The following is a 23,045-nucleotide window of genomic DNA, read 5'->3' on the forward strand; positions in this document are numbered from 1 at the left end:
ACTTAAGGTTGTAACATCAAAACTAAAGGGAAGGGCTTTTGCTTTCGTAAAAATGACTACAGGGGTCTCAGACAGTTTTCTAAATTCTGTACAGTGCGATCAACTGATGATGTTAGCAAAGTTGAATTGTAAATAGGAACCCTTCAGAGACTTAATGTTGGAGGCTACTAGGCTTTTCATTCCAACTAAGAAATACTGGTCAAGGTCTAGGCCTACATGAATTTCAGATGAACTAATGAGGCTTGTGGCAGAGAAGAAAAATGTATAGGATGCATGTAAAATATCCCGTGACACAGAAGCCTATGGCAGATATAAACTAGACTGTAATCAAGTCACAAAGCAGGTTAGGCAGGCGACGGCAGATTACGAGAAATCCTTTGCAAAGGATGCAAAGAAAAACAGCAAAGAGTACTTTACTTATGTAAGCTCTAGAAGTAAAGGGATGAATCAGATTGGATCATTTAACATAGATGAAGGGTTCGGTGTTGGGCCCATTGTTAACTATTGATGATCATGCTCAGGTAACTGATAAACTGAATCAGTATTTGCATTTACATTCACACATGAGAGGTTATTCAATGAGGGGAGTGCCAGAAGTCTATCAAACTCTAACAGGGAGCTAAGTGATTTTATAATAACTGAGAGCAAAGTGGATGTTGAAGTTAAACATAAAAAAGGCACCTGGGGGGACGGGATCTATCCAGTTATATTAAAGGAGGCAGCAAAGGAAATAAGCAGACCCTTAGCCATAATTATGAGAGCTTCCTTGGACTCCGGTGAGATCCCCATGGACTGGTGGTCGTGTGCAAACGTATCACCAATTCACAAAGGGGGTTCGATAGGTGACACAGGTAACTATAGACCTGTTCGTTTAACTTGTGTTCCGGGGAAAATAATAGAGTCACTGGTTAAAGAAGCATTGCAGGATCATCTAGACAAGACTGCCGTAATAGTTAAGACGCAGCAGGGAGGTATTGCCTGACCAATTTGATTGGATACTATGATGTAGTCACAAAGGAACTGAATGCCAAAAATAATTCTGATATCATATACTTGGATTTCAGGAAAGCTTTTGATACTGTTGCACATGGAAGACTGCTGTACAAATTGGAGAGGTATGGCATTAAGCGTAAGTTACTACAATGGATAAAGAGATGTTGAGTGAGAGACGACAGAGAGTGGTAATCAATGGACACTGCTCTTCGTGGACAAATGATATTAGTGGAGTTCCCCAGGGTTCGGTGTTGGGCCCATTGTTGTTTTGTATATTTATCAATGATATTAATGAAGGCATATCAGCTTTGATGTCCAAGTTTGCAGATGATACAAAGGTTGGCAGGGTTGTTAACGACAGTAAAGACAGTATGCTACTCTAACTGGATCTAGATAAGTTGGGCAAATGGGCTGAAAAGTGGCAACTGAAGTTTAACATTGATAAATGCAAAGTACTGCTTATGGGTAGCAATAATCCAAGAGAAACGTACCAACTGTGTGGTATTACACTCAGCGAAGTGGAAAGTGAAAAATATCTGGGGGTAATTGTGCATCAAATATGAAGTTTTCTGAGCAGTGCTGAGGGACTGCCAAGGCAGGTCATGGAGTCTTGTCAATGATATATAGGAATTTTGCTAGCAGGGACAGGGAGGTGATTGTCCCCTTCTACAAGGCAATGATCAGGCTACACCTAGAGTATTGTGTACAGATCTGGGGGCCTAATTTTAGGAACGATGTAGAGTTGCTAGAACGAGTACAAAGATGTGCAACAAGATTGGTGTTGGCAGCGCCTGGAGTGTATACACCTGAGAGGTGATCTGATTGAGGTGTATAAGTCCTTGAATGGGTTTAGCAAGCTGAAATTAAGTACCTGAGGGGGCACTGATTCAAATTGTGATAATACAATTGTAGAATAGAATAGATGTGCGGTAATTTGCCTTTAGCCAGCGGGTAATTGATTGGTCGAACAGACTTCCATCTTTTGTTGTGGAAGTTGATAGCCTAAATAAATTTAAGGCTGAAGTGGACAGGCATTTGAAACGAATGGAGGGGTGAAATGGGAGTTTTTTTTTTTTTTTTGGCTTATGCTGCATGAGCTTGCTTTCTTGCATCGTTTGCCTCTACTAATGCTAATGCTGATATTATTATCAAAATAAATGGCGATGGATTCCTGTTGAAAAAAGGAACTTACAAAGAAGAAGCAAGTATTTGTAGTAGTGCAACTGTGGTCGATGAAAACGAGCACAATATTGTTCATTTGCAGCACAACATTTGCAGCAGGCATGGCAGGCGAGGTGGTCGGCCTCTTACCAAAGGGAAATATTCGACAAATTCATCCCGAACATTGACAGTCTACCCTGAACCTCCCCTCATTGTTCTCACCGGGGTCTCTTCACTACATACTTGTTAACGGGTCATGGCTCGATTAAAGAGAAATTAACTGCACTTGCTATCACTGATGACTCCGCCTGTGTATGCAGTGGGCTGGAGAGATGGACCCATCTAATGCATGAGTGCTCCCTGTACAACGACTTCCACAGCATCTTAATCACTTTACCCACGTATCTTCCCATCGGATAAGAATCACACGTTGGACACCATAAATGAGTGCAACGCTCTGTCACGATTCGCACAGGATCTGTTCACAAGACGTATTCTTCTGTGTGCCACCTGAATTTTCCAACCAATAGAGTGTCGCCAACGAGGGCGAGACGCTATTCACCAACTGAAAAGCGACTTGCCACTTCAAAATAACTGGAATTGACCTCTTCGCCATTGATCATCGGAAGCACAGACTTTCCCAACCTTGGAAACCCCATAAGAATTTAAAAAAATAAAAAAAACCATAAGAATTAAAATTAAACAACGCTGGACTAAGAAACTTCTACTCAACAATATCAGAACGAGAAATTTTAACATAAAACGCCACGTTTTATGTTATGGCCTCATGGCGATCGGCGCTTGGTACCCTCGCCCAGCCAACTTTAACTGCCATTTCTAAATTCCTCTTTTCACATAACCTCCCATCTTTGACGATGCCTTCGCCTACATCCTTAATAGCTCTATCTTTTCATTCCCTCCTTCAGACTTCACTCCCTTTCTATAACTTTTTTTGTACCTGCTAGAAAGCTCAGGCGACCCAGGCAAAGACCAACCAGACATGGGACAGCCTGGCTTACCTCCCAGAGGTAGTGGCGGGCAAAGTGGGGTCCCACTAGGGGCCCCGCGGCAATTGGCCAGATGGGCAACACAATCCAAAACTACACTCACACAAAACAACGCACAACTCACTCCTCTGGCTTTTACAGAGTTCTGTTTTACTGCACAAGAGAAACAATGGAGCAGTTGTGGGATCTGTGGCACCCCATCCCAATCGCTATACCACTATGCCGTCTTCCCTACAGCAGTTTAAAAAGGTCCGTCCGCGGTCGAATTCTATTAATGACGCGAGGAAAGTTTATGGGCTTCTTTCATTCGGTGACTGAATTAATTGGTTTCTGGCGTGGAAGGCAAGATTTTTATTCGAAGAAACAATCAAATCGACCATAAAACATACATAATTTATGTACATATCACACAATGGCAAACAAGTTGATACTCGGGTTGCCCTAATATGACAGGTTTTTTGAAGTTAAAAACTTTTTTACTGTCGTTATTCCAAAACTTTTGTAATGAAAAACCGTCATGCGAAAAGCGTAATAGAAATTTATTACAGTTTAATTTATCTTCTAGTGGACCACGTTTAATGATATTTTGCACGGAGCTTCATCTTAGCTCTATACTCTAGGAAAAAGTTTCAAACATCTAAAAGTTGCAGTAGTGTTTCCAGGATAGTGGAAAATATGAACATGTGATCAAAAACATTTTCTGACGCAATAAACGGGATAATGTGGACGTATAGCCTATCGTTGGAAAGCTAAGGAATTTAGAAACTAAAATATTAAGGTTTTAAGATACAAAAAACTTTTGTAAATGCGTTAATTCGAAAAAGCATCTGGTTTCAAGTCACCTGATATTTTTTCAGATTGAATGTAATTTTATTATTTTATCTTTTCTTTACAATTAAACTCTGAGGCTGGAAAAGAGTTGTGCACATTTATGAAAACATTCTTCAACTTGGACATGTCATCAGATCATTCAATAAATACTACGCGTAATGGAACAACCATAGATGGTGTATGTATTTAGTACTGAACTAAACTCTCTTCAGTGTAAAAAATATGTATCCTGTTTTAGTCATTACAGATCAATACTTTCAGTAACCGATATGTGATTATTATTAATAAAATAAAAACATTGTGATATTATTATCCATGAATTTTATTAATATCTGAAGATTGAAACGTTTTTAATCAAGACAATTATGTACGTGGTGCGGAATTTATTTATTTATTTTTATTTTTATTATTATTATTATTTTTTTTTTTTTTGTCTGGGCCGGCTGTCACTGTTGGGATATTGTAGACAATGAGCGAATCCTGTAAAAAAAAAAAAAAAAAAAAAAACAAAGAAGGACGGTTACAGTTGGGTCAAGAACACCAATACAGAACAATCGAGGATTGAAAAAACGTTGCCTAGACTGAGGGTTCTTGCTATATCACTGTGATAAGAAAGTACTAGTAGAAAAATAGTATGAGTTCTAGATGCTAACAGTGAAGGCAGGTGGCAGTGTAATGGTGTGACGATGGTGGTGCACAGCGAGCCCCTGCATACAAGGATACTATTGTATCAGGTTGTCACGGGTGGGTTGTTTCAGCCGACTACCGAATACTGTCAGCAAAAAGGCACGGTTAGTCGGTGGCGGCTTCAGTATTTTCGAAGTGGGAGGAGGCTAAAGCATTTAAAGAGGGACTGACATAGATTTCGTAGAATCATTAAGCTTTAATTATCGTATAGCATCCAAATTAACTTACGCCCATATTTCGGTCTTTCCTTATCCAAGCGACATCACCCTACGCAATCGAGAGATATCACACATATATCTGTAAATTTTTTTTAAGGTCGTAGCCACTGAAATCTCAGGAAATTAGGTGGCAGGACCTGCCAGAGTGAACTAAAGACTGCCAGAGTGAACTATAGGATACCTGGTCTGCCTCCACGGGGCATAAGTCGGGCAACGTTGGGCCTCAGAAGAGGTCCAGCGGCTAAATGGCCAGAGGAACAACGGTACAAAACACCACACTTCCATAATCCATACACTTTTAAATCTCTGGCCTTCCCAGTGAACTGGTACACCAACAATAAAAGCAACGCGAAGATGGGGGAAACCCCTGGTGCCGTTAAACACTGAAAACACTTACACTTACTTATCGTGTAGCAATGAAAAATCCACATTGTTTTATACATAAGGGGCGGGCTATAGCCTCTTCAGCACCTACCTGAAACCGCCAATGATTGCAGTGGGTTCAGGAATACTAACACTGGACAACCAGGTTTTCTGGAAACCGTTTGTGATCAAGAACATCCTCTCATGGCTGCAATGTATCCGTCTGCGAATGGGCTCTTCCAACAGAACAATACGCCATACCATAATATAAAAGTTGCACAGAACTAATTCCATCAATATATATGAGTGAATTCAGTTTATTGCAGTGGACTACCAGCCGACTACAGTCACCAATTTAATCCGGTTGAGCTCGTTCCATATGTGGGATTAGTTACTAAGAGCTCTTCGGGTAGTAGTAGTGGGGTTTTAGGAGGTAGCAACTAAGGCCATATTGCTCCGTATATACTGTCTGTAAACTGTGAGTGCTCTGTAGTTGATTTTCTGTTTACTAAAGAAAAACCCCGAGTTTTCAGGGGAAAAAAAACATATTATCTTCGCCTGAGACCATCTAACTCAACCACGTTGTGAAAATGGCCCATACAAATACCTCACATCATCGAAGGTACTCGAATTCAGGTCTTTTCCACCCGGTATGGGAACGAAAGCGATTCTACCAACTGCGCTACCTACCACAGCGAGCTCTTTGTTTCTGAAACCTTCAAATTTACCGTTAGTATTAGTAGTTGCAAATATGCAAGAATGCAATCTTATATAGGACTGACGTAGCCGAGTGGTCAGGAGCGCGAGTGCAGTAGCACCCGCTCTTTGATTGGATCGAGGTTCAAGCACGTAACTGCTAAATACAATTAACAATTTGTATTGATTGATTTATTGTGAACTCCACTGACCTAGTAGTCGTGAGATGGAAGTTTGTTTCAACAATCAACTACAAGGCAAATTTCAGCACAGTCTATCCTGAAACCAACCTTCCATCATTTGAATTTATTCCACTCATATGAATACTTCAAACAAGTACAATAACAAATTTGCATTAGTACCAAGGACAAATTCTACAGTAATGATTTTCCAAACAATTTCCTAACACATCTAAGTATTTCTGGCACATTCAAATTATTGTTTATTTTATTTTATTATTGTATTTTTTGAAACTCAATGGATCATTCTGAATTATGATTAACATCAGAATATACACTTTTGCTATAGAGGCGTGCTATATGAAAAAGATGATTTGAGCTTTTAACATCTGCAGTGCACACTTTAACAAGTATGCAGTGATGTTTGTGGTTGAGAAGCGAAAATCTAAAATAGTTGACACGTCAACGTAATGCTGAGTCAGTCTGGTGTGACATAAACGCTGGAAGAACAAAGATGTGAGTAAAAGTCTATTATAGAACAAATGACTGCAAAGAGTATAATGAACAACAATACAAACAGAGTAGTCGATCAAATCAAAATATCCCATTATGAAGGCATTATGCAGTAGGTGACAGTTGTTTACATTTTATTTAGGTGCACTTTATGACAGACATCGACCGAAACTCATGGGCAGCTAACTCAGCAGCAGATCACCTCTCAATCACCTCCCTCAAAGCCAGTATGTTAGAGAGGCAACAAAAGAAAAGGATATTCCTAATTTGAAGCAACTGGGAGAAGCAATTAAATCGACATGGACCGACTACTTCCCTGTAGCACAATTTCGATATTTCTTTCAGTCCATGCCGCAACTAATTCGGTCTAATTCTATGGGTTTATCATGGTTGCAATTATGTGCTACTATCTGCTATTATGTGTACAAAATGAACTGGCCACTTTGTATACCATGCTTGTAAATTATGTACAGTGTAATTTACTTCTGATATTTTGCCTTCTTAATTTAATTTTTAAGCAGTAACTCTACTTTCAGAAGTATAACCAACCCATCTTTGTGTGTTGCAATATTCATTGAACCATCCGAAATACTATATTCTGGTCTGGGCTGCAGTTTTCATAGGTGACAGTTGTTTACATTTTATTTAGGTGCAATTTATTTGATAAAATAAAACAATTGTGAGTACTAAAATGTTTATATTATGAGAGAACAAATTTACTATTGATTGCTATCTATTACACCTTAGATAAAATGACAAAGCTTACCATTATATGTTGGTCTTTCATGAATGTCAATTCAAATAAAGATATCAAGATCAAACAACAGGAATTATTCGATCACTAGAAATTCACTAACAGGTCACTTTCCTTAAAATATTTTCTGACGATTTCGATACTGAAAAGTTTGGCCACATTTTTTTTATAGAAATAGGTGTTTTGCGAAATCTAGAGTGACTAGAGTTCCATTTTGCTACTAAACATTGAGTTTTGATAATGAATTTTCTTTACAGGAAGTGCAATACGGTACATCACAGCTGTAATTGTCGTTATATAAACACATCTGAAAGGGTAATCAATAACATTTAATGCTCCCTCTAATTAAATGGTCTCCATTTCATTGGAAACAATCTGTAACCTCACTGTGTCTGTTTCTGTGATATATTTGACTGAAGTCGCTTTTTCTTTGGATGATTTATCATCTTTTAAGGAGCTATTCGTGGGAAGAATGGTTTCTTGAAGTGTTTCGTGACCATTGCATGTCCTATCCTGTTTGGCACTATTGATGCGACGGGACGGCAACTGACTGTTGAAACAAGGTAACACCGTCTTGAATTCCTTTCGAAAGTTCTCGTTCAGCCAAGCGTAAAGAAAGGGGTTGTAACAAGTAGAACTCATTGCCGCCGCATGGGAAAGGAAAAAAAAAGCATTCAGGTATTTCCACGCCGCTGCAGGGATATAGAAATCCACAACTAGATTGTAAACATTCAAGGGAAGCCAGGAAGCTCCAAAAATTACAACCATCGCTATGAGCATTCTATTTGTACGCCTTGTTCTTTCTCTTTCCAGCTCCTCCTTCTTTTGCGATTTTGCTCCAGGTTTTGCGCGTGCTCTGTCACTTAATTTGCAACAGACACGAAGATAACAGAAGGTGATGATAATAAAAGGAACGACAAACTGGAGAACTGAAGTTGAAAAGCCAAAGGCTTTCCGTATCAACTCGTTAGGCCAGACTTCATCACAATATGGACGTTCATCCTTAGCGGGTACTAAGTCCATAAATATTCCGTACGGCAAAGTAAGTAAGGCTGCCACGATCCATACGAACACAATGATAAGGAAACAGACTGTAATCTGAAGACGTGGTTTAAAAGGATAAATGATTACAAAAAAACGATCGATCGCAATAGACATTAATGTGAATGCTGATATATAAACACTCACTCCCTGTGCATATGGAACTAAATGGCAAAGAATACGACCGAATACCCATTCATGCATGAAAAGATAGAGGGGGGTGAAAGGAACTGCAAAGGTACATAGAAGTATATCAGACAGGGCCAGATTAGTAATAAAAAAGTTGGTCACGGTCTGCATTGATCGATTTCTGAATACAACATAGCACACAAGAACATTTCCACAAATCCCGAGAACAAATATAATGATATAAACGCAATAGAAGAACGCTTTCACGGCAGGAAGACTGGTGACATAGTCAATGGCCATAACCGTCTCATGCTCTTCTTCAGTGAAGTTGAAATCATCTTGTGTAAAATTCAGGAAGTCGAATGTAAAGTTTCCATTTCGAACTAAGGCCGCAAGAGCCACATAGTTGCTGACGTGAAGCCCGTTAGCTATATGGATCGACATGTTAAGCAATTAGAAGGTCACGGTAAGTGAAAGCTCTCACCCGATTCTACATCAGGGAATTATTTTCCAATTCAAAGGATTGTTACATTTTTAACACTTTCTTGAGACCATACAATTTAATCTTTGGACTGCCATATCTAGAGGTAACCTGCAAATATAAAAATAAATAAATAAATCATATATCATCAAACTTCGTTACTCAAATCTGTCAAAGTTTTAAATTGCAACAATGAAATGCCTTATGAAGTCAAGCACGACAGAAAAGGAAAAATAAATGGAAAGGAACAAACATAAAAGCGTAAATAAATGGAAAGGAACAAACATAAAAACGTAAAAAAATCAAAAGGTATTTTTCTAGATTATAACACCGTGCTAATAAGACAGTTGGCGTGTTTATAATAACCGTCAGGAAAAACAAAGTTTATATAGCTTGTAAGGACAACCAACACTGTGTGACTGCCAAGCTGATTGCACACACACACACACACACACTAGCAATCACTAACAGATTCTGACCTTAGGCAACAACTATCACTGGATCTGACACTGCTCGCCTACCGTTTAGTTAAAAACTATCACTGGAAAACTATCACTTTGCAAAAACTATCACTGGAAATTTATCTCCGAATTGTGCGATATTGTTTTTCAGTACCTTTTTTTTTAACTGAAAAAAAGATAATTAAACGTATAAAGTATAAAGTGTTCAGAGTGAAGTGGCACCGGTGATCTCCCCCATCTCCTCGTTTATTTCACTGTGAAGAAGTACAGATTCTGTAGAGGCCGGAGATGTAAAGTGTTATGCATGAGTTTGCGTAAGTGTAGTGTTGTTCCTCCGGCCATTTAGCCGCCGGGCCCCTGGTGAAATCTTTCCCCCGTTGCCCGTCCCGCACCCTGCGGAGGCATCCCAGGTAGTAGAGGCAGTGATTGTACTCTGGAAGATCCTGCCACCTAATTGCCTGAGCTGTCAGAGACCGGACCTAAAAAAAAAGACAGGTATGGGTGTAAGAGCACAAGAAGAAAGGAGAAAGTACGAAGTATTGAGGATGTAGTAGAGGAAAGCATCCTCAAAGATTTTCAATGGAGTTTAAAACTCCATCAGGCAAGTGGAGGTAAGGGTCTAGGATTAACTGAGCAAGAGAACTCAGTGAAGATCACCATGTGGCCAATACAACCCATGGCATGGAGGATCCTACCAAGAGTGGTTGGCAAGCATTGTCAATTCCAGTGAAATTGTTGCCTAAGTTAGAAGGTCCGAATCCATTGATGGTTCCTGTTCCACTGATAGTTGTTGTCTGAGTCCTAACTAAACGGTAAGCTTTCATATAGATTGCATCTTTGTAACGATAATATCAATGTCTGCAAGGGGAGGCGGGGTTAGTAATCAGAGTTAATCGAATGGTTAATGAGCAAGAGTTGGTCCAGAGTCTATGCTTAATTGACAATTGTGAATTGATAGACAGAAGGCTACTGGTACGGAGACAATGATCATTGATAGTTTAACGTAGTCCTCATGGTCCTGTGACGGTTGAAGATATCCTGTGCGAAGAGGGTAAAGTACTCATAATTATGTTGACTGGAGATGAGGATATGTTCCTGATCCATTAGCAAGATAGCAATTCTTGTGATTAACAGTGATCGAAGATCTTCATATTCTGGGCACTCATACGTGATGAGCCATCAAGACCACAGTAACAAGCCGGATCATTAGTGATACCCAGGGCGGTTAACTTCTCTTGGATTGACCCATGGGCTGTAATTAGGTAGGTAATGTAAAGGCCTGGGAAGAACCAATGTGTGGTCTTTGGAAAGGTGAAAGTCACGTCCGGGATGAATTTTCTAGTGATTATTGCTTTCATAGTTCGATCTCAATTGTTTTTCCAGACCTGCTGCAGGTGAGCACAAAGATGCCATTTTTTCTGTTTTATAATGATTTGTTGGTTCCGTGGTGAAGCCAATGATGTAGGTAGAAGGTTCTCAGGTGGTAGAGGACTGCACATCTTATAATTTACAAATCTAGCGGGAGGACTCCAGCAAGGACCTGTGAAGTTGGAGTGCTCACCGTACAGGCAGTACTTCTTAAGGTTACCTCTGGTAACCTTAAGAAGTACTGCCTGTACGGTGAGCCTTAATGGCTAGCAAATAGACAGATTTATAGAAGAGGGCCAGGGTGTGGCGGTTCAAGTCCCTGTGAATGACCCTCGCAACCAGTGGTGTATAATTCCTTATTTTAGTTTGTAGATACTGCAAAAGCGGAAAAATAATATCACTTATATCCAATATGACTCCTAGATGTTCCAGTTAAGTTTGAAACGTGATGTTGTTACCATGAATTTTAAGCTGCCAAGGCTTAGATGCCCTTTCAGAACTGCGACGTTTTCAGAAGTGCATGAAGTTTAATTGGCCGAGATCATCAGGTTATTGTGAGCAAGATTTGAACATACTAAAGTCATTACATATGCCGATGATTTGACTGTCATTATCTCTGGTCATTCAAGATCGTCCCTTGTACTGAGAGTGCAGAAAGTCCTTGATAGCAGAAAGTCTCACCTCCTAGGTGGCAACCAGCAAACTTCAGATTAATCCCACCAAAACAAAGATGATGATTTTCAAAACCAAACTTGACATAAGAAGACCCCCAGCCAAAGTTAATGGTATCCAGCTCCCCCTGGTCGTGCAGGCAAGGGTCTTTGACGATAGACCACAGGCTATCATTCCTACCTCACCTACATTCGTTAAAAAAACCAGGAAGTTTACAGCCTCCATCATTAGAATTTCAAGAAATGAGTGGTGCCTGTTCAGGCGGACCGTGCTCCTCTTCTATAAAGTGGTATTCCTTCCCATAACCTCATTAGCGGAGCTTGGTTCCACAGAGTCAAAATGAAGCAAAAACTCAACTCAATCCAGAGGGCAATGCTACTAGCAATGCATCTGCCGAACGGTGTCTACTGCGGCAATTCCGGTTATTGTTGGGACTCTGCCATTAGACCTTTATGTAATGTTTAGAGGATTATGCTTCATGCTCATAAAAGGAATACCTACCTTCATCATGGATATAGGCCTATCGCTGAATGATGACAATAAAAGGGAAAAAGCTGGATGCTTTAAAGAGCTAATAAATGTCTGGCAAACAAAATGGAACAATTCAACTGTTGGCATTATAACCAGAAATTTCCTCAAGACGTCTTTGTGATGTCGAAGATTGTTAGCTCATGGTCTACAATTAGTCTGGAAACATCGTATCTTATTACTGAGCATGGGTCCCTTAACGAAAACCTATGCCAGCTAGGCCTTTTAAATACTCACATCTGTTTCTGTGGAGCAAACGAAAACTGTCAACATCTTCTCCAGAATGTGCTTGCTATGAAGACATTAGGAATGAACTGCGAAATAAAGTCCCATCCTTCAGCATAAATAAAGTTGACCAACTTGTTCTGACCCCACATCACTTGTTTGCACACCAGGCTTTTGCAACTGCTGCCTTTGCTAGAAGGAAAGATATGCTTACAACTAATGCGGTAGCATTAGCTGTAAGCATATTTTATTTTTTCCTTTCCTCACCTCTTTTCTTCTTATTCTTCTTCCGTTTTTCTTTTTCCCCTCTTTTTCTTTTTTTTTTCCTCTCTCAAAACCTGCACCACCGGTGAATGTTTTTTTTTTTTTTTTTTTGGCTAATGTCCCTCTGGAATTGACCCCCAGAGGATCCTGGCACACCTTCCCGTGGTGTGGACCCACAATCATCTGTCCAGGTGACTGATGCTTCTGGGTAGCTAAGCGGCTAGACACAACAACAGAACACATACAAATCAATGTCACATACAAATCAATGTCACACACATATCTGTCCCATTTGTAGTGATATTGTTCTTCACAGAGATACGAGGCGGAGTTGAACGAATGTTCCAAGTGCCTCCCTTTACATAAACACATGTACACATATGGTGGGCAAGGAAAGAATCCCCACTTCCATTCTGGATACGCAGATCTCCCTATAAAAAAAACTCGGTGCTTCAACAAGCTCGTCAAAAAGATTCCTCCCAGACATAACGTTTACCATGACTTACAATGTTTACAATTACAATAACGTTTACAATAGGGAGGAGGTGGTTCTCACTGAGCCTTGAAACATTTTTGCTGCTAACGGGGCACGGTTCCCTTAATGAGAAGCTATTTCAGCTGGAACTCTGAAACAATGATGGATGCGAACGGGACTCCCCCCCATCCGCATCGATCTACTGCACTAAAGAGAACTGGTTCCATACAATCTTCTACTGTACTCAATATGAAGAGCAAAGAGCACAAATTAAAACTATTCTGACAAACCTTGACCCTAGGCATACTGATCAACTAATTAGTATAACTGAGAACCTGAGGGCCTTTCAAACATTTGTTAAGGATGTTTTCATCAGACGCAGACGCTTATACCTGATTAGAACTAATAACCAACCTACGACTTGAGCTGACTGAAAAATGAAAAATGTTCTATCATAATTCTCTCTCTCTCTCTCTCTCTCTCTCTCTCTCTCTCTCTCTCTCTCTCTCTCTCTCTCTCTCTCTCTCTTCGCGTTTTACTCTGGGTCTGGGACTGGTTCCTGGAATCTGGAATGGCAATAGCGCTCTCCTGCTACTGTTTCCCTCTCTGTCCCTCGTGGTGGGATGAATATCCCTGCGCGCGATGAAAAACTTTTTTTATCTACCTTTCCCCGATCGGGATGCGGGATTTAAATGGTTTTTTTTCTTATCGCGTTTTGCCCTGGCCTGAGGATCCCCGGGTTAGGCAAGCAACCTATCACCCACTCTCGTGTTTTTTTTTTTTTTTTTTTTTTTCCTAGCAATTTATCCTGGACTGGGGTCCCCAGGGCCGAGACAGTCCCCCTCCTCTTTCGTTCTTAGCTCCCTTCACCTTATTCTAGTTTCCTTTTCCTCGGTTAGGGACGAGTACCTGGAAGTGAAAGTCTAGGTGATCACTGCTTCCAGGTAGCCAAAAGGCCAATACACAATTAGTATTGTGTATTGGCCTTTTGGCTACAGAACACACACTGAACATACACAGAGACAAACGTTTTCTGTCCCATCATTTTCTCCCGTGAGGGATGAAAATCTCCCGAGTGAGATGAAACACATTTTTTTCTCTCTTCTTCATTTTTCCATATCCCTGTTCAACGCACACAGGACCCTCCGTCCTGTGTGGGATTGATTTTTTTTTTATATGACACACAGTGGCCTTACTTTGACAAAGTCTGTAAAAACTGAACAGAGCAATGAGGTGCAGATGAATCTCTGTTCTAGGAGCCGCCCATAGAAAAACACACACACAAATACAATACAATATGGTGTGCTGCCGACTCCTGAAGAAGCCACAGCACCCGATTTGCCGTTATTTCAAGCTGGAATCTCGAGTCTGCAGTTTTTGAGAGAATTAGATCGCCTGCATAGGCTTGTGATTTGACTGATCCAAAGACCTGATTAAGGAACTCATCTAGGACCTTGTTCCAAAGTGTTCCCCACAGACCTGAGCCTTGGTGACAGCCGCTGTAGATCTTTCTGTGCATCTTATAGTATGTGGTTACCATGCGGACTGACTGTTGTCTAAATAACTCTTGATGTATTGGTACAGGTTTTGCTTCTCTAAGTCTGCCAAGGACGCTCGGCCACCGGAATGAGTCGAATGCCCCAGAAAAATCTATAGTGATTGCAAAACAATATTTGGCTATTGAGGTTTGTACAGAAGTAATGAGATTATTTAAAGTATCTATTGTCATGCGCCTAATGGGGAAGCCATTCTGGTTGAAGTTTTGCTTCAGAATAGTATTTTTTAATCTTGAGGATGAGAAGTCTCTACATCAGTTTACTGAGAACGGTAAGTAAGGCAATTGATCTGTATGATGATGGATGTTCTGGCTGTTTGGTTGGATTTTTTTAGGAGGAGTCGAAGATTAGCCATTTTCCAGTCATTGGGAAAGCTGCTTTCTGCAAAGCATTGATTGTATAGATTCAGCAGACGTTTTGGAGAGTGTTCGGCTACCTTTATTACAATCTCAGGGCCTGGACACTTCCTGTTTTGTATTCTCGATTGGGTCGGTTAAGTTCCTCCAGTTTGAGAGAGAGAGAGAGAGAGAGAATCTTTATTGCCCTTCACAGCCATAAAGCCAGGGGTTTACAGCCTTCCGATATTTCCGGGATACCCGAACAATTATTTACAAAATGAAAAAAAGGTAATTATACAAATGAAAACATATTTTAATGCAAAGGAGCGAACTCCACGCGAGAGTTAGGTCTGATCGAGCTGTCGTAACATCGAGATAAGAGCACCGCTCAATCAGACAGGAACAGATGCTAGGTACACATCAGTAATTGCTGATTATTCCTGCTAGAAATTTTTTTTTCCCGGTAAGTCCGGTCAACAGCGAATTTGTTCAAGTCGGCGTCAAGTGCCTTGGTATGCTTGCGCATGTGCTGAAGGAGGAACCAGTCAGAGAGATGGAGTCGCGCTGGACGCGGGTAGAGCTCGGGATTAGCACTAAGGGCAGCAGAGGGAATCCTCCAGCCACAGTTATTCCAGAATGAAGGTGTTACAATTATGCCTGTTGCTAGGAGGCGTTGGTCGTCGATTAAGTTGGGAAGCCGTGGAATCCCGAGAAAGTCGGCAAGCTGCATGGTGCGAATCAGAGCTGCAAGGTTGTGCTTCCTGTTGGCCACTTTTTGCAGCCAGAATTCTGCGGAAAAGAGTGGTTTCTTTATTGACGGTGCCGCTGACGCCCAAATTTCAACAGCATAGAGTAAAAGTGAAAAGATAACTGGTCTTATGTACTCCATGGTTGTCTTTTTATCGGTGATATGTAGGAGATGTTGTTGTTGTGCTATCCACCTGAGACTTGAAGCACGTGTGAGGAGAATGTTTAAGTGGGCATTAAATCGAAGTTTGGGGTCGAATACAACGCCTAAATCACGATGGCTGGGCACAATTGGGATCAGGGTGTTGCCGACTGAAGGCTGGAGAGATGGAGTTTGCTTCAGTGAATACACCATGAATTCGGAATTAGCAGGATTGATCTTGAGCCCAAACTGACAGAGGTAAGATGTGACTGCAGTGAGAGTGTTGTTAATTTCCGCTTTTACCAGATCTAGGTCTTGACTGTGGATGATGGGAGTGAGTATCTTGATATCATCCGCATAGCTCAGTAGACACTGATATGCAACAAGTTACGACCATCCCGATCATCGTGTCAACCAACGGTATGGTGCCAAAGACCCTACATAACAGCCTAGCAACAATAGGTCTCCCAACGTACACCTACAAGGAACTCCAGAAAGTCGCAATCTTGAACACCTGTACGATAGTCAGAGATTTCCTCGACAGTGAGTAATACCAGACACAACAACAACCACCCTGTGTTAGAATACCGGTCATGAGGTGGAACCCCCAATCTGGGAGAAATAATATAAGAGCAATAATAAAATAATAATTTTAATAATATACTGTAGATACGAGTATACACAGTATTCACTTTTTTCAGTTTCCAATATGAAAATGCTAGTTATTTAAACACACTAACTTTTTTTTTTATTTGTTTAGGAAGACATGATCATACTCGCAGTATATCCGAAACCGTGGTATGAAGAGGTGCGATCTATCGAGGTTGCAATATACTTTCATATCATGTGTTTTTATTATTCTGACCATCCCTTTTTTTAAAAAATCCTAAAACTCTACTCATTGTGAAGTTTACCAAGGAAATTCCATCCTCTTGCTTTTGATCAATTGTACAGAAGGCGTTAATCATCGATTAGTGCTTTCTGTAGGATCGGCAGATTGATTTCATCCCCAGGTAGCTATAACATAACAAGTATTACACTGTTGACCTTGACATGCTGAGCACACGGCTAGTATTGATTTCCATGGGCTTTCCGTAAAACTGCCACGTAGCAGCTCCACTGTGAGTTCACTGACCTTTGTTCGGCTGCCAACTAGGCAAGGGTGATTGCATGAACATTCGTCCTTTTAAATTTTTCACATCATTGCGAAACTGTGTCTATTCGGTGGTTTCCGTTTTAAACGTGTCAAAATGTATGCATAACAGCGATTGCAGGCTGCTGCTCGTTCAACCAAAACTAAAGTGACCAGATCCTTAGTATTCCAATTCGTGATATCGAATTTACAACTCCCCCCCCCCCCTTAAAACAATATGCACATATAAATTTAAATTTTTTTTTTTATTTATAAACAAACGTTTACATACAAAATATAAATTAAGTAGATAAATTAAGCTCACATTAGAAATGAGAACAGTTTTTATCGAGACAAAGATGACGCAAGGATGCAGAATAAAATAAAAAAATGCAAAATCATGATTCATGATATATGGAGGCTACATGTCGAGTTCGAGACATTTTCCGGGACAGTTTGCAATGCGGAGCCAAGGATTTAAATCCGTGACTGCCCTTCATAATCCGGGATGTTTGGTCACTTTAACCAAAACACGACTGTGCATTTTCCAGGTTGTTCAATTCCACCATGATTTCACACACTGATTATTAATATAAAATTGACGCGATCCCCATGTAAATACAGAGGTGGGATGACCAGATATTTAGCAAAAAATAGCATTTTATAAATTATAGAGTAGACAATTTTATTCGAGTACCGAGAAAGGAATAAAACATTTCTTCTTTTTTAATTTACACATTAAAATAATTGTTAATTGAATACAGTAAAAACAACAAATCAAATTCTTATTCTTCAATTAAAATTAAAAACCAATAAAAAATGAACAATTACAAAACAAAACAATTAATGAGAAGGATGAGCCTGAATAACCGATAATATTTGATCCATATTTGGCTCAATATTTGAAATTGCTAATCTCATGTCATCTTCTTTTGAACGCCATTTTGTTTTTATAGCTGTTAATTTTGAGAAACCAACCTCACATAAATATGTAGACCCGAAAGGTAGCAATGTTTGTATGGCCATTTTTGATAATTCTGGATACTCGTCTCGAAGAGAAAGCCAAACTTTTTCACAAATTGTAATTTTGAAACGAGCATTACATGCTCGTTTCAACATTACAACACGACAGAAATTACAACACGTGTGACCTGTCGCAAAAGGACAGGTCACACGACAGGTCGACAGGTCCCTTTGCTCAATGGTAATTTTGGGGCATTAAGAAATATCAAAAGCAAAGGGATCACGAACCCAACATAACTTTTTTTCTGGAGAAACATGAAATCGTTTGGAAAAATTCTTAATTAGCATTGTCTGGTGGGTGGCAATGATATCTCTAAATTGTAAAATGTCAATATTACTGCTATTAACAAAATCAGAAAAACATGGTAACATTTCAATGTTATTTACTCTCAAATTCAGTATTCCACAGATTAAGCTTCTTTTTGAAAGCGTCTATTTTATCATTGAGTATTAATATATTTGTTCCCTATCCTTGAAGACTTAAATTTAAATCATTAAGTTTTTCAAATATATCAACAAGGTAACTAAGTTTTACAAGCCATTTTTGATTTGTAAACAATTGGGCAAGGTCTGATTTGTATCTGATAAAACCAATAAAACTTCATGTTTGAGGTCGAAAAGACGTCGCAACACGTTGCCACTGGGCAACCACCTCACTTTCGTATATAAAAGAAGCGTTTCATAAGCGGATCCCATTTCATTACAAAGTATAATGAAAAGCCCGCTATTTAACATTCTACTTTTAATAAAGTTGATCACACTTACTACATCTTTCAAAACTTCGTACAAATCAGTTTGCATTTCCTTCGCTACTAATGCTTCCCTATTATACATATGCAATGATTAAAAACTGTATTTGGATCATCTTCCTTTACTTTGCCCTTTACCTTTATTTTCTCCTGTTAATGCAGCCGCAAATAATGTGACGTGGAAGAACTGTGTTGCAATTTGTACTGATGGTGCATCAGTACAAATCGCAACACAGTTCTTCCATGTCACATTATTTGTTTGAAAGAAAATATTTAAAGCATCAAAAATATTCTCGCCCGTCGTTCTTTCTTCCAAAGCTTTGCAAAATAGAAAATCCTCCAAAAATATCTGCCTCGTCGCAGTGTCTAACATATACAATTAGTTGAGCAAGGTTTGAAATATCTGTGGATTCATCTAACTGCATTGCAAATATTGGACTTTCTCTCAATCGATTTAATAAACAGAATTTTATGTTGTCCGCGATAACTACAATACGCCGCGAGACTGTGTCTGTATACAAAGGAATGGTTTTTAAATCGTTGATGTACTTTTCTCCATGCATAATTGAAATCATTTTTATTTCAGCAGGGAGAACAAGGGATTCAGCATTAGTATGTAATTTCACTTTTTTTCCTATTAAAAGTTTTACAAGGAACTGCAGTATGTTTCTTCATGAAAGATTTCTGACCTTGTATGGCGTCGGCATTGCTTTTGTAAAAGGATTCAGTTTTTTTTATTAGCTCCGGATGTTTCGTACGCGAGTGGTCTACATTCACACATGAGGAATTCTTTACCGGAAGTGAATGACAGATGTTTATCAAATCTAACAGAGCTAAATGATTTTGTCATAACTGAGAGGAAAATGGAAGAGATATTTTTGAAGCTACATATATAAAAATAAAAAAAGTGTGTGTGTGTGTGTGTGTGTGCCAAGCACGCATAGCGGAATTTAAGTGAAACTTCTTTAGGTGAATATTTATCACTTGACCAAAGATCCCATATTGACCGCAGGCGACGAATCTGCTTTGATGATATGAGACGTTTCGTTACCCAATCTAGTTTCGGCTAGTGCTAGCACCGGACGATATTTAAAACCATTTCATTTCGATACAGCCAGAATCATTTGGTCTTGAGAAAACCACGACAGCGCTTACAGGCCGAAATTTGACCTAAATTCTCATTTGGAAATGTTGTTTGCATAAGAGCGTGATCTCTAGCTGCTACCATCTTCACATCGTTCTTGAACTAAAACCGATCACAGACAGAACAAACTGAACCGAAATCATTATTGAGCAATGCACGTTTAAACTGTGCGTGGATGTTTTGGTGTTTCTTAAAATGCTGTTGCTGCTCCTCCCAGGATATTATGTGTTGAACGATTTGATGGCGTTCTGGCAGTCGGTTTTGGCTTCTTCTTCGCTTTTCATTTATGACTGGGCTTCGAGAACTCTTCATCGTTTTCATTTGCAGTATCAACTTCCATGACTCCTACCAAATTCACTTCTAACATTTCTGGGGAGATGTAAGGCTTTGAAGATGTGGATGGCGAAAAAAGCCATCCACATCTTCTTGTTAACAGGAGAGACTGCTTCTACAGGGATTGGGTACAATTAAATAGAAAGGGTGCAAGAATATTTTAGGTGGGTCAGAAAACTACTAGCTTGGGGATTATCATCATCATCATCAGCCATTTTCAATCCACGGCAGGATGAAGGCCTCTCCAGCAACTTTCCAGTTCCTTCTGTTTTGAACACTGGCCATCCATTTACTACTCAAAAACTCATGAATTTCATCTATCCATCTCCGCCTTTGTCTTCCAGGTTTTCTCCTAGCTCCTCGTGGGTACCATTCTGTTATTTTCTTAGTCCATCTGTCATCATGTCTTCGAGCTATGTGTCCTGCCCAAGACCATTTTAGTTCTTTAGTTTTGATAAGGATGTCCTTTACTTTAGTTTGCTGCCTAATCCACGTGTTTCTCTTCTTATCTAACAGTCTGATTCCCAATATAATTCGTTCCATTCTTCGCTGTGTAGTTCTTAGCTTCTCTTCCATTCTTTTGGTGAGTGCCCAAGTTTCACTTCCATAAGTCATGGTGGGGAGTATACATTGATTCATTATTTTACGTTCAGAAAACTGGGATATTGCTCTTCAGTATGTGACTATATTTCCTGAATGCAATCCATCCAAAATTTATTCTTCTCTTGACTTCCAGCCATTTATCATTATTACAGCTAATAACTTGTCCCAGATAAGTATATGACTCCACCTTTTCAATTACTGCTCCTTCAATCATTATTTCCCTTTCCGTGGCATACTTGTTCATCATTACTTTTGTTTTAGCCATATTCATCTTTAGTCCAAAATCCTTACTAACTGTGCATAACTGATTAAGATTTTCCTCTAATTCTTTGGGATCGTGGCTTATGACCACAATGTCATCTGCAAATCGTAAATGGTTTAGGTACTCTCCGTTCACATTCACTCCTTTCTGCGACCAGTCTAATCTTCTGAAAGCTTCCTCGAGGGCAGCAGCTTCGGAGATATTGTGTCTCCTTGTCGAACTCCTTTCTCGATTTTAAATTTGCTACTGTCTTTGTCTAGTCTAATAAAGGATGTAGCATTCTCATATATTTTCTTCAAAATCATAATATATGGAGTATCTATGCCTTGTCTTTCCAGTGCCCGAAACATTGCCTTATGCTGTATGGAGTCAAACGCCTTTTCATAATCCACACATGCCAGGCATAATGGTGTTTTATATTTATTTGCTTTCTCCATTAGCTGTGATATTACGTGAAGGTGATCCATAGTTGAGAATCCTGTCCTAAAGCCAGCTTGCTCTTTCGGTTGATTCTCATCAAGTATTCTTTCTAATCTGTTAGTAATGACCCTTGTGAAAAACTTGTAGATGTGGGATAACAAGCTAATTGGTCTATAATTTCCAATTTCTGATTTATCTCCTTTCTATGCAGCAAAACTATGATTCCATTATTCCACTGCTTAGGCATCACATCTTTTCTAATGCACTTTGTGAAGAGCCTTGCCAGTTTTTGTGTTATGTCTCTTCCTCCCAATTTTAACAACTCTACAGTAACTTCATCTTCCCCCGGGGCTTTCCGATTCTTCATTTTCTTCAATGCATGTTCTACCTCATCAGGAAGAATATCGGGTATGTCGTATGTGTTGCTACTTTGCAATCCATCTTCCCCACTGCTGGTATCATTCCCTCGCTCCTTGTATAATTCTCTATAGTAGTCTTCTGCTATTTGAATTATGCCTTCTCTGCTGTTTATAAGTACACCATCGCTATTCTTCAGTTTCAGTATCATTTGTCTTTCTGTATTACTGCTCATGGCTGCTGATTTAAATCCTTTGTTTTTCCTTAATGCTTGTTCTACTTTTCTTGTGTTAAATCTTTTTATGTCCTCTCTGAGTCTCTTTCTAATGACTTTGCATAACTCAGTATACTCAATTTTCTCCCTGTCAGTGTTTTTCTTGCTCTTCATTTGTCGTCTTTGGTTCATCATGACAAGTGTTTCTTGACTAATTTTTTCTTCTTTGGATTTCTGTTTCCCTATAGGTTTCTTGGGCTTTATCACTTTCAGAAAGTTGTAATATTCCTCGTCGATATCTTGGTCCTGAGCAGTCTGCAGAAGCTCAAACTTGTTCTTAAGTTCCAGTACATACTGCTTTTTCTCCTCCTCTGTTATTTCAAAGACCTTTGTATTATTTACTCGAGTCAGTTTTTTCCTTTCCTTTCCTACATCTATATCTTACCATTCTGTGATCACTTCCAACATTTACCTTATTCAGGACGGTAACATCATTCACAATATATCTTCTGTTAGTGAGGATGAAGTCGATTTCATTAGTTGTTAATCCATTTGGACTCTTCCATGTCTACTTTCTGTTCACCCTTTTCTTGAAAAAAGTGTTCATTACTGACAGTCCTTGAGATTCTGCAAATCCCACAAGTCTTTCACCGCTTTTATTTCTTTCACGAATTCCAAAATTTCCTATAGTTCCTCTTTCTGCGCTGTTTTGCCTTTTTCCAACCTTAGCATTGAAGTCCCCCATAATAATAGTGTAGTGGGTTTTCTGCTCATCTAGAAGACTCTCAATTTCAGTGTACGTTTCTTCAACCTCTTCATCATCATGGCTCGATGTTGGTGCATAAATCATTATAATATTTAGCTTGTACCTCTTAGAAATCTTGAATATTAGTCTTGACACCCTTGGTGATGTACTTTTGAATTCCACAATGTTGTTTTTAAAATCTTTATGGATCAGAAACCCAACTCCACCTTCACT

The 23,045-nt window shown here is 39.5% G+C and overlaps 1 protein-coding gene across 3 annotated transcripts in view; it reads right to left on the reverse strand.

The window, feature by feature from the left end:
• LOC150078551 (prolactin-releasing peptide receptor-like) overlaps positions 1-23,045 on the reverse strand; it is a 387,330-nt gene that overhangs the window by 214,458 nt on the left and 149,827 nt on the right. For 2 of the 3 annotated variants that reach the window (XM_090385522.1, XM_090385523.1), the window contains one exon: positions 7,570-9,164. The exons of the other annotated variant lie outside the window; for it this stretch is intronic. In XM_090385522.1, coding sequence (XP_090241648.1) covers positions 7,748-9,016 — 1,269 coding nt within the window. In that variant the 5' untranslated portion in view covers positions 9,017-9,164 and the 3' untranslated portion in view covers positions 7,570-7,747. Of the gene's footprint in view, positions 1-7,569; positions 9,165-23,045 lie in introns of those variants that run through there. 3 annotated transcript variants of the gene reach the window in all.

This window comes from Mastigoproctus giganteus, chromosome 11 (genome assembly GCF_048544385.1).
Source record: "Mastigoproctus giganteus isolate SK-2022 chromosome 11, ASM4854438v1, whole genome shotgun sequence".
Lineage (NCBI taxonomy): Eukaryota > Metazoa > Arthropoda > Arachnida > Uropygi > Thelyphonidae > Mastigoproctus > Mastigoproctus giganteus.